The sequence below is a fragment of the Bombina bombina genome, chromosome 7, assembly GCF_027579735.1.
Source record: "Bombina bombina isolate aBomBom1 chromosome 7, aBomBom1.pri, whole genome shotgun sequence".
In the NCBI taxonomy this organism is placed as follows: domain Eukaryota; kingdom Metazoa; phylum Chordata; class Amphibia; order Anura; family Bombinatoridae; genus Bombina; species Bombina bombina.
The window spans coordinates 640,804,941-640,817,341 of record NC_069505.1 but is presented as its reverse complement, the minus strand read 5'-3'; the positions used below and the strand labels follow the sequence as shown (position 1 = coordinate 640,817,341).

Here is a 12,401-nt window from a genome sequence, read left to right as displayed (position 1 = left end):
AGATGCTTGCATCTTGTTGGTCTTCACAGGCTTGAGCACCAAAACTTTCTGTCCAACCTGGAAGACCCGCTGCCGGGCACCCCGATCGTACCACCCCTTCTGTCTCCCCTGGGCCACCTGGAGATTCTCTCTTACCATCAGGGACAGTTTCTCCATGCGGTCCCGGAGTTCCAGAACATATGGCACTATGGGGATCCCCTCCTGCTCTATCTCTCCCTCCCAGTGTCCTCTAATGAGATCCAGGGGGCCGCGGACTCTTCTCCCATAGAGTAACTCAAAGGGAGAGAACCCAGTAGATTCCTGGGGCACCTCTCTGTACGCAAATAGCAGATGAGGCAGGAATCATTCCCAGTCTCTGCAAGTGTCAGTAAAGGTCCTCAGCATCTGCTTGAGGGTGCCATTAAAGCGCTCGCAGAGACCGTTAGTCTGTGGGTGATAAGGCGAACTGAGCAATGGTTTAATGCCGCACACCTTCCACAGCTGCTGGGTGAGCACAGCAGTAAACTGGGTCCCCTGATCAGAGAGAATCTCCTTAGGGAACCCGACCCTAGTAAAAACCTTAACCAGGGCGTCAGCGACTGTCTCTGCCTCTATATTCGACAGTGCTACTGCCTCTGGGTAACGAGTGGCATAGTCCACCACAGTGAGAATATACTTCTTACCTGATGGACTAGCCCTGGCCAGTGGACCCACAATGTCAACGGCTATGCGGGAAAAGGGTTCCCCAATGACAGGCATAGACATAAGCCTAGCTTTTGGGTGATCCCCCCGCTTACCCACCCATTGACAGGTGTCACAAGTACTACAATATACCCGCACATCTCGGTTAAAATTGGGCCAGAAGAAATTCTGGGTGATCCTATGAGCTGTGCGGCGGGACCCTAGATGTCCAGCTAATGGTACATCGTGCCCAATCCGCAGAATCTCTTGCCGGTATTTCGCAGGCACCACCAGCTGCCGATTCTGTGGAGGGGCAGTACTTTTCTGGGCAGGTTTGGGGATTCTATATAGCCTATCCCCCACCCACTCATAACGTTCCCCATCTACCCCCTCTTCTCTAGCATCTGCCCTAGCCCTGTACTTCTGAAGGGTCGGATCCTCCCGGGTTTCCCTCCCGTACATCTCTGGGGTATCCCAGCCTAAGGGGGCCTGATCTAGGGTACAAGTCGGGGAAGAGAGTCTTACCTGGGTCTCAGCAGCAGGTGGGTCGGTCTCGGCGGCACGGGTCTGGGCACGGGTAGTCACAGGGTTAACATCAGCGGGACCCATGGGAGCGTAGGCCGAAACAAGGGGGGCCAAGTCATTTCCAAGGAGAACATCAGCTGGTAAATCCTTCATGACCCCCACATTCACATGTCTAGCGCCCACTCCCCAATCCAAATGTACCCGGGCAACAGGTAGGCGGAACACAGTGCCCCCTGCCACCCTCATAGCCACAGTGTCTCCGGTGTGCTGGTTCTCGGACACCAAGTTCTTTTGGAGCAAGGTCATGGTAGCGCCAGTATCCCATAGACCACTGACCTCCTTCCCATTCACTTTAACCAGTTGCCGGTGCTGTTGTCGGTTATCCCGGTGGACAGCTTGCACGGGGTCTGCTTCATGTAGGATGCCCCAGCATTCTTCCCCCTCTACGCAGTGGGCAGCAGGCTGAGGGTTACGTGGGATTCCGCTGGCGGGTCTCCTCCAGGACTGTGCTTGGTTCGCAGTGTTTAGGGGACACTCCGATCTTTTGTGCCCTAGTTGCTTACATCCAAAGCACCGAATAGGCTGTGAGTAATCCCGTGAGGTGAACTGGGCTGTCTGAGGGTAGTTCGTGGCTGAAGGCGGTGTGGTATAGCGGTGCACCGGGGGTTGGTAACTGGCTGCTGCTGGGGTGACTGGGGGTGTGTACTCCACTCTAGCAGGGGGCTTAGTGGTAGCAGTATCCAGTTTGCGGGCATCCGTATACTCATCTGCCAGGCGAGCAGCTTCATGCAGGGTGGAGGGTTTACGGTCCCGAACCCACTCTCTAACTCCTGCTGATAACTTGTCAAAGAAATGTTCCAACAGGAATAGCTGCAGCACCTCTTCCCCAGATACGGCTTGGCACCCCGCCATCCAGTGAGCTGCTGTGCGGTGCACCTTACATGCCCACTCAACGTAGGAATCACCAGCCAATTTAACAGTGTCTCTGAACCGCCTCCGGTATGCCTCCGGTGTAACCGCATACCTGGAGAGCAGAGCCTCTTTTACAGTATTATAATCCCCGACTTCCTCATCTGGAATGGCCCAAAAAGCCTCACTGGCCCGGCCGGATAATTTTCCGGATAATATCGTGACCCAGTCCTCTGCGGGTACCTGGTGTAGTGCACATTGCCTCTCAAAATCCGCAAGGTACCCATCAATCTCTCCTTCTGTTTCCAGGAAGTTTTTTAAATCTGTAAAATGCACTTTTCTCTTTTCCACTGGGGTTGCTGTGACTTGGGCTGCTGCAGCGCCGCTTTGGCGAAGTAGGTTGGCCTCCACAGCTGCTATGACTCGGTCGATAATTTCCGCAGATGGGTTGGGGCCATAATGTGCCAGTCTTATTTTGACCGCCCGGTCAAAACTTGCTTCTTCGGGGGTTCTGTCTGATATGCTGGGCTCATTGGTTCCTTCGTGCCCTGGTACTCCGTCCATCTCGGTCAGTCTTGTAATAATCTCCCTCTTCCTGAGGTTACTGGTTTGTTGGCCCCGTTGTTCTAGCAGGTCTTTAAGGGTAGCTCTTTTTAGCCTTTCATACGGTATTCCCATTCGGTCTGGATGTGTAGTTGCTCTTCTGGGCGATAAGGATCCTCCCGTCGCTTGCCACCAATTGTTACGGTACCAACAGGATACCAAGGGTTAATACCAGATGGATGATGCCCTGAATGTGAGATCAACAACTCACAACCCAGCTAATTCCCCTCCTCAAACATGAGACCAGGCTCCACATTTGAAGGTTTAAAACAGAATGCCATTTATTAAAGGCTATATGCCTAGTATTTATGCAGGTCTGACCCCAGCTGGGGGGTTGAAAGAATATTGTACATTAGATAGAGAGCAAACGCCCTTTGACATGCCACAATAGAATTACATTACTTAAGCAGATAACAATTTAAACACAAGAAAACAATGCAGTCCATCTTATCAACTAGCAGTCTGACTCTGGAAGTGATTAGACAATGGGAATGTTTATCACTAAACTTAATTAGAGCACACAATAGCTGATGCCAGCAACCTTGTATTTAGAAAATAGCTTCTTAAAGCTGAACAAAGTTAACTCTTTCAGTTCTGACCGAAGGGTCTGTCACAATCATGTATGGTAATTTATGCTGAAAGAGGATCACGTAAGGTTATAGGTAGAATGAAGACTGAGACCAAGGACCTTTTGAAATTTCAGGACTAAATCTTCTGTAAATGATGAGTCAAGCCTACACTTTTGGGGATCACAGACAGGACAATAAGATGGTATGAGATATTGATCTTGTGTTGTTATGAAACATCAGAACTCATGAAGATGTTGAATCAGACCACATGGTATAAAAAATATATGGATATCATGAACAAGGACTTCAAGAGTTCCAAGGGGGCATGGAGATCTGGACACCCAACCAAATTATGATATGAAATGTGGATATGGAGAGACAGAAACCCATAAGATTATGTCAGTTCTTGATACAGGATCACATAAGATGATATTAGGTATGGATAATAAAATACAGGACCCTAAGAGATTATATGAGTTCTGGGGATAGACAGAACCACATATGCTTCATTTGAGGTGTGAAGAATGAGAGTCAGGGCCCTAAGAGATTATATGGACATTGGAGATAGACAGGACAACAAAAGATCATATGAGGTGTGGAGAAGGAGTCAGGGCCCTAAGAGATTATATGGGCATTGGAGATAGACATGACCATATAAGATCATATGAGGTGTGGAGAATGAGAGTCAGGGCCCTAAGAGATGATATGGGTATGGGAGATAGACAGGACCACATACGAAGATATGAGGTCTGGAGAAGGTTAGACAGGATCCTAAAAAATTATATGAATATTGGAGATAAACAGGGCCACAAACTATGAGCGAATTATTCACTCTAATGTCCCAATATTTTGACAATTATTGGGGCACTGTGATCACTACTGAACATCATGTCTCCCATGAAAGTAAAAGTAGATGATCAAGGGATTGGAGTTTAAGGGATACAAAAAAAAAACTTTTTTTTATATAGAGCATGCAATTTTAAGCAACTTTCTAATTTACTCCTATTATCAATTTTTCTTCATTCTCTTGGTATCTTTATTTAAAAAGGAAGCAGGGTTGAAAGCTTAGCAGCCGGGCCATTTTTGGGTCAGTAGCCTGGTGCTGAATCTAAAATGGGCCAGCTTTCATGCACTTGATAATAGGAGTAAATTAGAAAGTTGCTTAAAATTGCATGCTCTATCTGAATCATAAAAGAAAAAATTGTGGGTTTAGTGTCCATTTAATCAAGAGACACAAAAACAGATGGAACACCAAATAAAACTAACACATGGTGACACTTACCCCATCCAAGCATCATGTAGCGGGGAAGTACAGACTCCTCTGAGAATGACAATACAACCAGGAGGTTGTGTAGATACAAACCTTCCACCAACAGCCAGTAATAATTGGCAACTACACAGTATTGTGTGATGGTCTGAGCCACACGACAACCTACCAAAGTCTGAAGGAAAGAGAAAGAGTGTAATTATACAGCTTTATTCATACAAACACCTATGGAACAGTACATGATGGTCTACAATATACACAAGAAGAACAAAGACAAAGTTACTCAAAGATATACACATAGACCTATATAACAGTGTAATTATCATATTTAGAGGAGGTCGTGAGACTACACAAACATGGTCTACAATATACACAAGAAGAACAAAGACAAAGATACACACAAAGACCTATATAACAGTACAATTATCATATTTAGAGGAGGTAGAGAGACCACACAAATGGTCTATAATATACACAAGAAGAACAAAGACAAAGATACACACAAAGACCTATATAACAGTACAATTAACATATTTAGAGGAGGTCATGAAACTACACAAATGGTCTACAATATACACAAGAAGAACAAAGACAAAGTTACACAATGAAACACACAAAGACCTATATAACAGTGTAATTATCATAGAGGAGGTCATGAGACTACACAAACATGGTCTACAATATACACAAGAAGAACAAAGACAAAGTTACACAAATATACACACAAAGACCTATATAACAGTGTAATTATCATAGAGGAGGTCATGAGACTACACAAACATGGTCTACAATATACACAAGAAGAACAAAGACAAAGTTACACAATGAAACACACAAAGACCTATATAACAGTGTAATTATCATAAAGGAGGTCATGAGACTACACAAACATGGTCTACAATATACACAAGAAGAACAAAGACAAAGTAACACAAAGACCTATATAACTGTGTAATTATCAAATTTAGAGGAGGTAGAGAGACCACATAACTGGTCTACAATATACACAAGAAGAACAAAGACAAAGTAACACAAAGATACACACAAAGATCTATATAACAGTGTAATTATCATATTTAGAGGATGTTGTGAGACTACACAAATGGTCTACAATATACACAAGAAGAACAAAGACAAAGTTACACAATGAAACACACAAAGACCTATATAACAGTGTAATTATCATATTTAGAGGAGGTTGTGAGACTATACAAATGGTCTACAATATACACAAGAAGAACAAAGACAAAGTTATACAAAGATACACACAAATACCTATATAACAGTACAATTATCATATTTAGAGGAGGTTGTGAGACTACATAAACATGTTCTAAAATATACACAAGAAGAACAAAGACAAAGTAACACAAATATACACACAAAGATCTATATAACAGTGTAATTATCATATTTATGGGAGGTTGTGAGACCACACAAATGATCTGCAATATACACAAGAAGAACAAAGACAAAGTAACACAAAGATACACACAAAGACCTATATAACTGTGTAATTATCATATTTATGGGAGGTTGTGAGACCACACAAATGACCTACAATATACACAAGAAGAACAAAGACAAAGTAACACAAAGATACACACAAAGACCTATATAACTGTGTAATTATCATATTTATGGGAGGTTGTGAGACCACACAAATGACCTACAATATACACAAGAAGAACAAAGACAAAGTAACACAAAGATACACACAAAAACCTATATAACAGTGTAATTATCAAATTTAGAGGAGGTCGTGTCACTACACAAACATGGTCTACAATATACACAAGAAGAACAAAGACAAAGATACACAAAAATACACACACATACCTATATAACAGTGTAATTATCATATTTAGAGGAGGTTTTGTGACTACACAAACATGGTCTACAATATACACAAGAAGAACAAAGTCAAAGTTACACAAAGATACACACAAAAACCTATATAACAGTGTAATTATCATATTTAGAGGAGGTCGTGTGACTACACAAACATGGTCTACAATATACACAAGAAGAACAAAGACAAAGTTGCACAAAAATACACACAAATACCTATATAACAGTGTAATTATCATATTTAGAGGAGGTAGAGAGACCACACAAATGGTCTACAATATACACAAGAAGAACAAAGACAAAGTTACACAAAGATACACACAAAAACCTATATAACAGTGTAATTATCATATTTAGAGGAGGTTGTGTGACTACACAAATGGTCTACAATATACACAAGAAGAACAAAGACAAAGTTATACAAAGATACACACAAATACCTATATAACAGTACAATTATCATATTTAGAGGAGGTTGTGAGACTACACAAACATGGTCTACAATATACACAAGAAGAACAAAGACAAAGTAACACAAATATACACACAAAGATCTATATAACAGTGTAATTATCATATTTATGGGAGGTTGTGAGACCACACAAATGATCTGCAATATACACAAGAAGAACAAAGACAAAGTAACACAAATATACACACAAAGACCTATATAACTGTGTAATTATCATATTTATGGGAGGTTGTGAGACCACACAAATGACCTACAATATACACAAGAAGAACAAAGACAAAGTAACACAAAGATACACACAAAGACCTATATAACTGTGTAATTATCATATTTATGGGAGGTTGTGAGACCACACAAATGACCTACAATATACACAAGAAGAACAAAGACAAAGTAACACAAAGATACACACAAAAACCTATATAACAGTGTAATTATCAAATTTAGAGGAGGTCGTGTCACTACACAAATGGTCTACCATATACACAAGAAGAACAAAGACAAAGTTACACAAAAATACACACAAATACCTATATAACAGTACAATTATCATATTTAGAGGAGGTTGTGTGACTACACAAACATGGTCTACAATATACACAAGAAGAACAAAGACAAAGTTACCCAAAAATACACACAAACAAATATGAACCAGAACTACACAAGTGCCTCACTCTCTCACGGAGCAGTGCTGTGAAGTCCCCCTCTTGTTGTATCATGCTGTGTTGTTGTGCTAGCAGTGTGTCTCGAGTCAGTAATGACACAGCACGGAGGATGAAAGATACAAAGAGATGGCAATGGATCACATTGCGTGTGCATCGCAGGCGTCTGTAGGGAAACAGTTATTAGCAGCTCACAACATGGTGTTTGTGCTAAGGAAGCACAAGATTGTGTAGTTGTTACTGTACATAATGATAGACATATAATATAACCACATGCACTGCTGTATAGTGTTAGACAAAATGAAAACAACAAAAAGAATTGTGAATGTTGTATAGAAACAAACCTGAGTTGTGTGAGTATACACACAGCAACAATCAGTGCTGCTAGTGACACACCATACCCCACACTGTACATTACACGAAGCTGTGACAGGATCCAAGCCTGAAAAAAAACACATCAATCTGCTGTTTGATCATTTGTTTGTCTGCATTAGACTTCACATAGATGCATCTCACAATAAATAGGTAGGATCACAAAATATTAACACTAATGAGTGAAAATGTGTGACACATAAGATAAACATATAGAGAAGCACAAAGAAAATGCACCCACTTGTCCCACAATCACAAAAAGTGCAAATAGGTCAAATGTAAGCAAACGACAGAAAATGGTAAAAATAGTTCAGTAGTATGAACAGTCTATAAAAAGTTTATAAAAGTAGACAATTCAGGCAGCTCTCCTCAAGTGTCTGGCCTTGCACTTCACATCAAGCTTGATGAAACAGCTTATACTGCGAAACGCAGTTGTTTTTTTAGTGTTTGTCAATAAAACACTTTTTAATTCTTTGCTACTTATTAGATACTCCAATTACATGCAGCTTATGACATTTGCTCATATTTTATTGGATCCATCTTTTGCCGTTGTTGAATGGACTGACGAGCACCTTTGTTCCTGAGACGCGAGGCAAGTTAACCGGGTGACTCTATAAGGATCCGGCCTGCATCATTTGCACTTATAAGTGCTGCACCAAATGTGAGTGTATTTCTTATGCACTCTACCACTATGACTGTATTACGCTATGAGGTGCCTTCTTTGGTTTCTCCATAGGATATATATAAGCACAATAATGAAAAGTAAACAAGAATCAACACAACTGATTATATTAGTGTACAAGAATACAACAACCTGCTAAATTGTGTTAGGAGCCAACACAACTCATTATATTAGTGTATAAGACTACAACAATCTCCTAAACTGGGTTAGGACAACACAATTCATTGTATTAGTGTACAAGACTGCAACAATCTCCTAAACTGGGTTAGGACAACACAACTCATTATACTAGTGTACAAGACTACAACAAGCCGCTAAACTGGGTTAGGACAACACAATTCATTGTATTAGTGTACAAGACTACAACAAGCTGCTAAACTGGGTTAGGACAACACAACTCATTATACTAGTGTACAAGACTACAACAAGCCGCTAAACTGGGTTAGGACAACACAACTTATTATATTAGTGTACAGGACTGCAACAATCTGCTAAACTGGGTTAGGACAACACAACTCATTATATTAGTGTACAAGACTACAGCAAGCCGCTAAACTGGGTTAGGACAACACAACTCATTATATTAGTGTACAAGACTACAGCAAGCCGCTAAACTGGGTTAGGACAACACAACTCATTATATTAGTGTACAAGACTACAACAAGTTGCTAAACTGGGTTAGGAAAACACAACTCATTATATTAGTGTACAAGACAACAACAAGCCACTAAACTTGGTTAGGACAATACAACTCATTATATTAGTGTACAAGACAACAACAAGCCACTAAACTTGGTTAGGACAATACAACTCATTATATTAGTGTACAAGACTACAACAAGCCACTAAACTGGGTTAGGAGCCAACACAACTTATTATATTAGTGTACAAGACTACAACAACCCGCTAAACTGGCTTAGGACAACACAACTCATTATATTAGTGTACAAGACTACAACAAGCCGCTAAACTGGGTTAGGAAAACACAACTCATTATATTAGTGTACAAGACTACAACAAGCCGCTAAACTAGGTTAGGACAACACAACTTATTATATTAGTGTACAAGACTACAACAAGCCGCTAAACTGGGTTAGGACAACACAACTCATTATATTAGTGTACAAGACTACAACAAGCCGCTAAACTGGGTTAGGACAACACAACTCATTATATTAGTGTACAAGACAACAACAAGCCACTAAACTTGGTTAGCACAATACAACTCATTATATTAGTGTACAAGACTACAACAAGCCGCTAAACTGGGTTAGGACAACACAACTCATTATATTAGTGTACAAGACTACAACAAGCCGCTAAACTGGGTTAGGAAAACACAACTTATTATATTAGTGTACAAGACTACAACAAGCCGCTAAACTGGGTTAGGAAAACACAACTCATTATATTAGTGTACAAGACTACAACAAGCCGCTAAACTGGGTTAGGACAACACAACTTATTATATTAGTGTACAAGACTACAACAAGCCACTAACCTGGCTTAGGACAACACAACTTATTATATTAGTGTACAAGACTACAACAAGCCGCTAAACTGGGTTAGGACAACACAACTCATATTAGTGTACAAGACTACAACAAGCCGCTAAACTGGGTTAGGACAACACAACTCATTATATTAGTGTACAAGACTACAACAAGCCGCTAAACTGGCTTAGGACAACACAACTCATTATATTAGTGTACAAGACTACAACAAGCAACTAAACTGGCTTAGGACAACACAACTCATATTAGTGTACAAGACTACAACAAGCCACTAAACTGGGTTAGGACAACACAACTCATTATATTAGTGTACAAGACTACAACAAGCCGCTAAACTGGCTTAGGACAACACAACTCATTATATTAGTGTACAAGACTACAACAAGCCACTAAACTGGCTTAGGACAACACAACTCATTATATTAGTGTACAAGACTACAGCAAGCCGCTAAACTGGGTTAGGAAAACACAACTCATTATATTAGTGTACAAGACTACAACAAGCCACTAAACTGGGTTAGGACAACACAACTCATTATATTAGTGTACAATACTACAACAAGCCACTAAACAGGGTTAGGAGCCAACACAACTCATTATATTAGTGTACAAGACTACAACAAGCCGTTTAACTGGGTTAGGACAACACAACTCATTATATTAGTGTACAAGACTACAACAACCCGCTAAACTGGGTTAGGAAAACACAACTCATTATATTAGTGTACAAGACTACAACAAGTCTCTAAACTGGGTTAGGACAACACAACTTATTATATTAGTGTACAAGACTACAACAAGCCACTAAACTGGCTTAGGACAACACAATTCATATTAGTGTACAAGACTACAACAAGCCACTAAACTGGGTTAGGACAACACAACTCATTATATTAGTGTACAAGACTACAACAAGCCGCTAAACTGGCTTAGGACAACACAACTCATTATATTAGTGTACAAGACTACAACAAGCCACTAAACTGGCTTAGGACAACACAACTCATTATATTAGTGTACAAGACTACAGCAAGCCGCTAAACTGGGTTAGGAAAACACAACTCATTATATTAGTGTACAAGACTACAACAAGCCGCTAAACTGGGTTAGGACAACACAACTCATTATATTAGTGTACAATACTACAACAAGCCACTAAACAGGGTTAGGAGCCAACACAACTCATTATATTAGTGTACAAGACTACAACAAGCCGTTTAACTGGGTTAGGGCAACACAACTCATTATATTAGTGTACAAGACTACAACAACCCGCTAAACTGGGTTAGGAAAACACAACTCATTATATTAGTGTACAAGACTACAACAAGCCGCTAAACTTGGTTAGGACAACACAACTCATATTAGTGTACAAGACTACAAAAAGCCACTAAACTGGGTTAGGAGCCAACACAACTCATTATATTAGTGTACAAGACTACGACAAGCCACAAGACTCATTATATTAGTGTACAATATACTCATTATATTAGTGTACAAGACTACGACAAGTAGCAAGACTCCCTTGATCTGATTTTCAGTTATCGATGCACGATCTCAAACTTCACAAACTCACCTTTTCCTCTTTCTGACAACCACCTCCTCACTTGTACCATCACCTCCCTCCCTACAACTCTCCCTCCTTCTACCCCCCACACCAAACTTCACAGAAGAATCAAGTCATTAGATCAGCAACAGCTCGCTAGCTATCTCGAACCTCTTCTTTCTTCCATACCCTCCTTTTCCTGTCCTGATGAATCCATCTTACACTATAACTCCACCCTTACATCAGTCCTTGATAACCTGGCCCCACCTACCATAGCTCGGAAAACATACACTCATCCTCAGCCCTGGCATACTCCTTTGACACGGTACCTATGCAGATGTTCCCGTACTGCTGAGCGACACTGAAGGAAATGTCAGAGTTCTGCTGACTTTCTTCACTATAATTTTATCTTGAACTCTTACTATTCTGCCCTTAATCTATATAAGCAACACAACTTCTCTACTCTTATTTCTACTCTTTCTTCAAACCCAAAACATCTGTTCTCCACATTCAATACTCCTAACCTGCTAAATTGTGTTAGGAGCCAACACAACTCATTATATTAGTGTATAAGACTACAACAATCTGCTAAACTGGGTTAGGACAACACAATTCATTATATTAGTGTACAAGACTGCAACCATCTCCTAAACTGGGTTAGGACAACACAACTCATATTAGTGTACAAGACAACAACAAGCCGCTAAACTGGGTTAGGAAAACACAACTTATTATATTAGTATACAAGACTACAACAAGCCGCTAAACT

The 12,401-nt window shown here is 40.6% G+C and overlaps 1 protein-coding gene across 1 annotated transcript in view; it reads right to left on the bottom strand.

Moving 5' to 3' along the window:
• The window catches only part of GIPR (gastric inhibitory polypeptide receptor), a 218,381-nt gene that overhangs the window by 101,262 nt on the left and 104,718 nt on the right, over positions 1 to 12,401 (bottom strand). The window contains exons 5-7 of the mRNA XM_053689754.1: positions 7,863 to 7,960; positions 7,531 to 7,684; positions 4,549 to 4,708 (exon numbers count right to left, since the gene is read on the bottom strand). Coding sequence (XP_053545729.1) covers positions 4,549 to 4,708; positions 7,531 to 7,684; positions 7,863 to 7,960 — 412 coding nt within the window. The remainder of the gene's footprint in view (positions 1 to 4,548; positions 4,709 to 7,530; positions 7,685 to 7,862; positions 7,961 to 12,401) is intronic.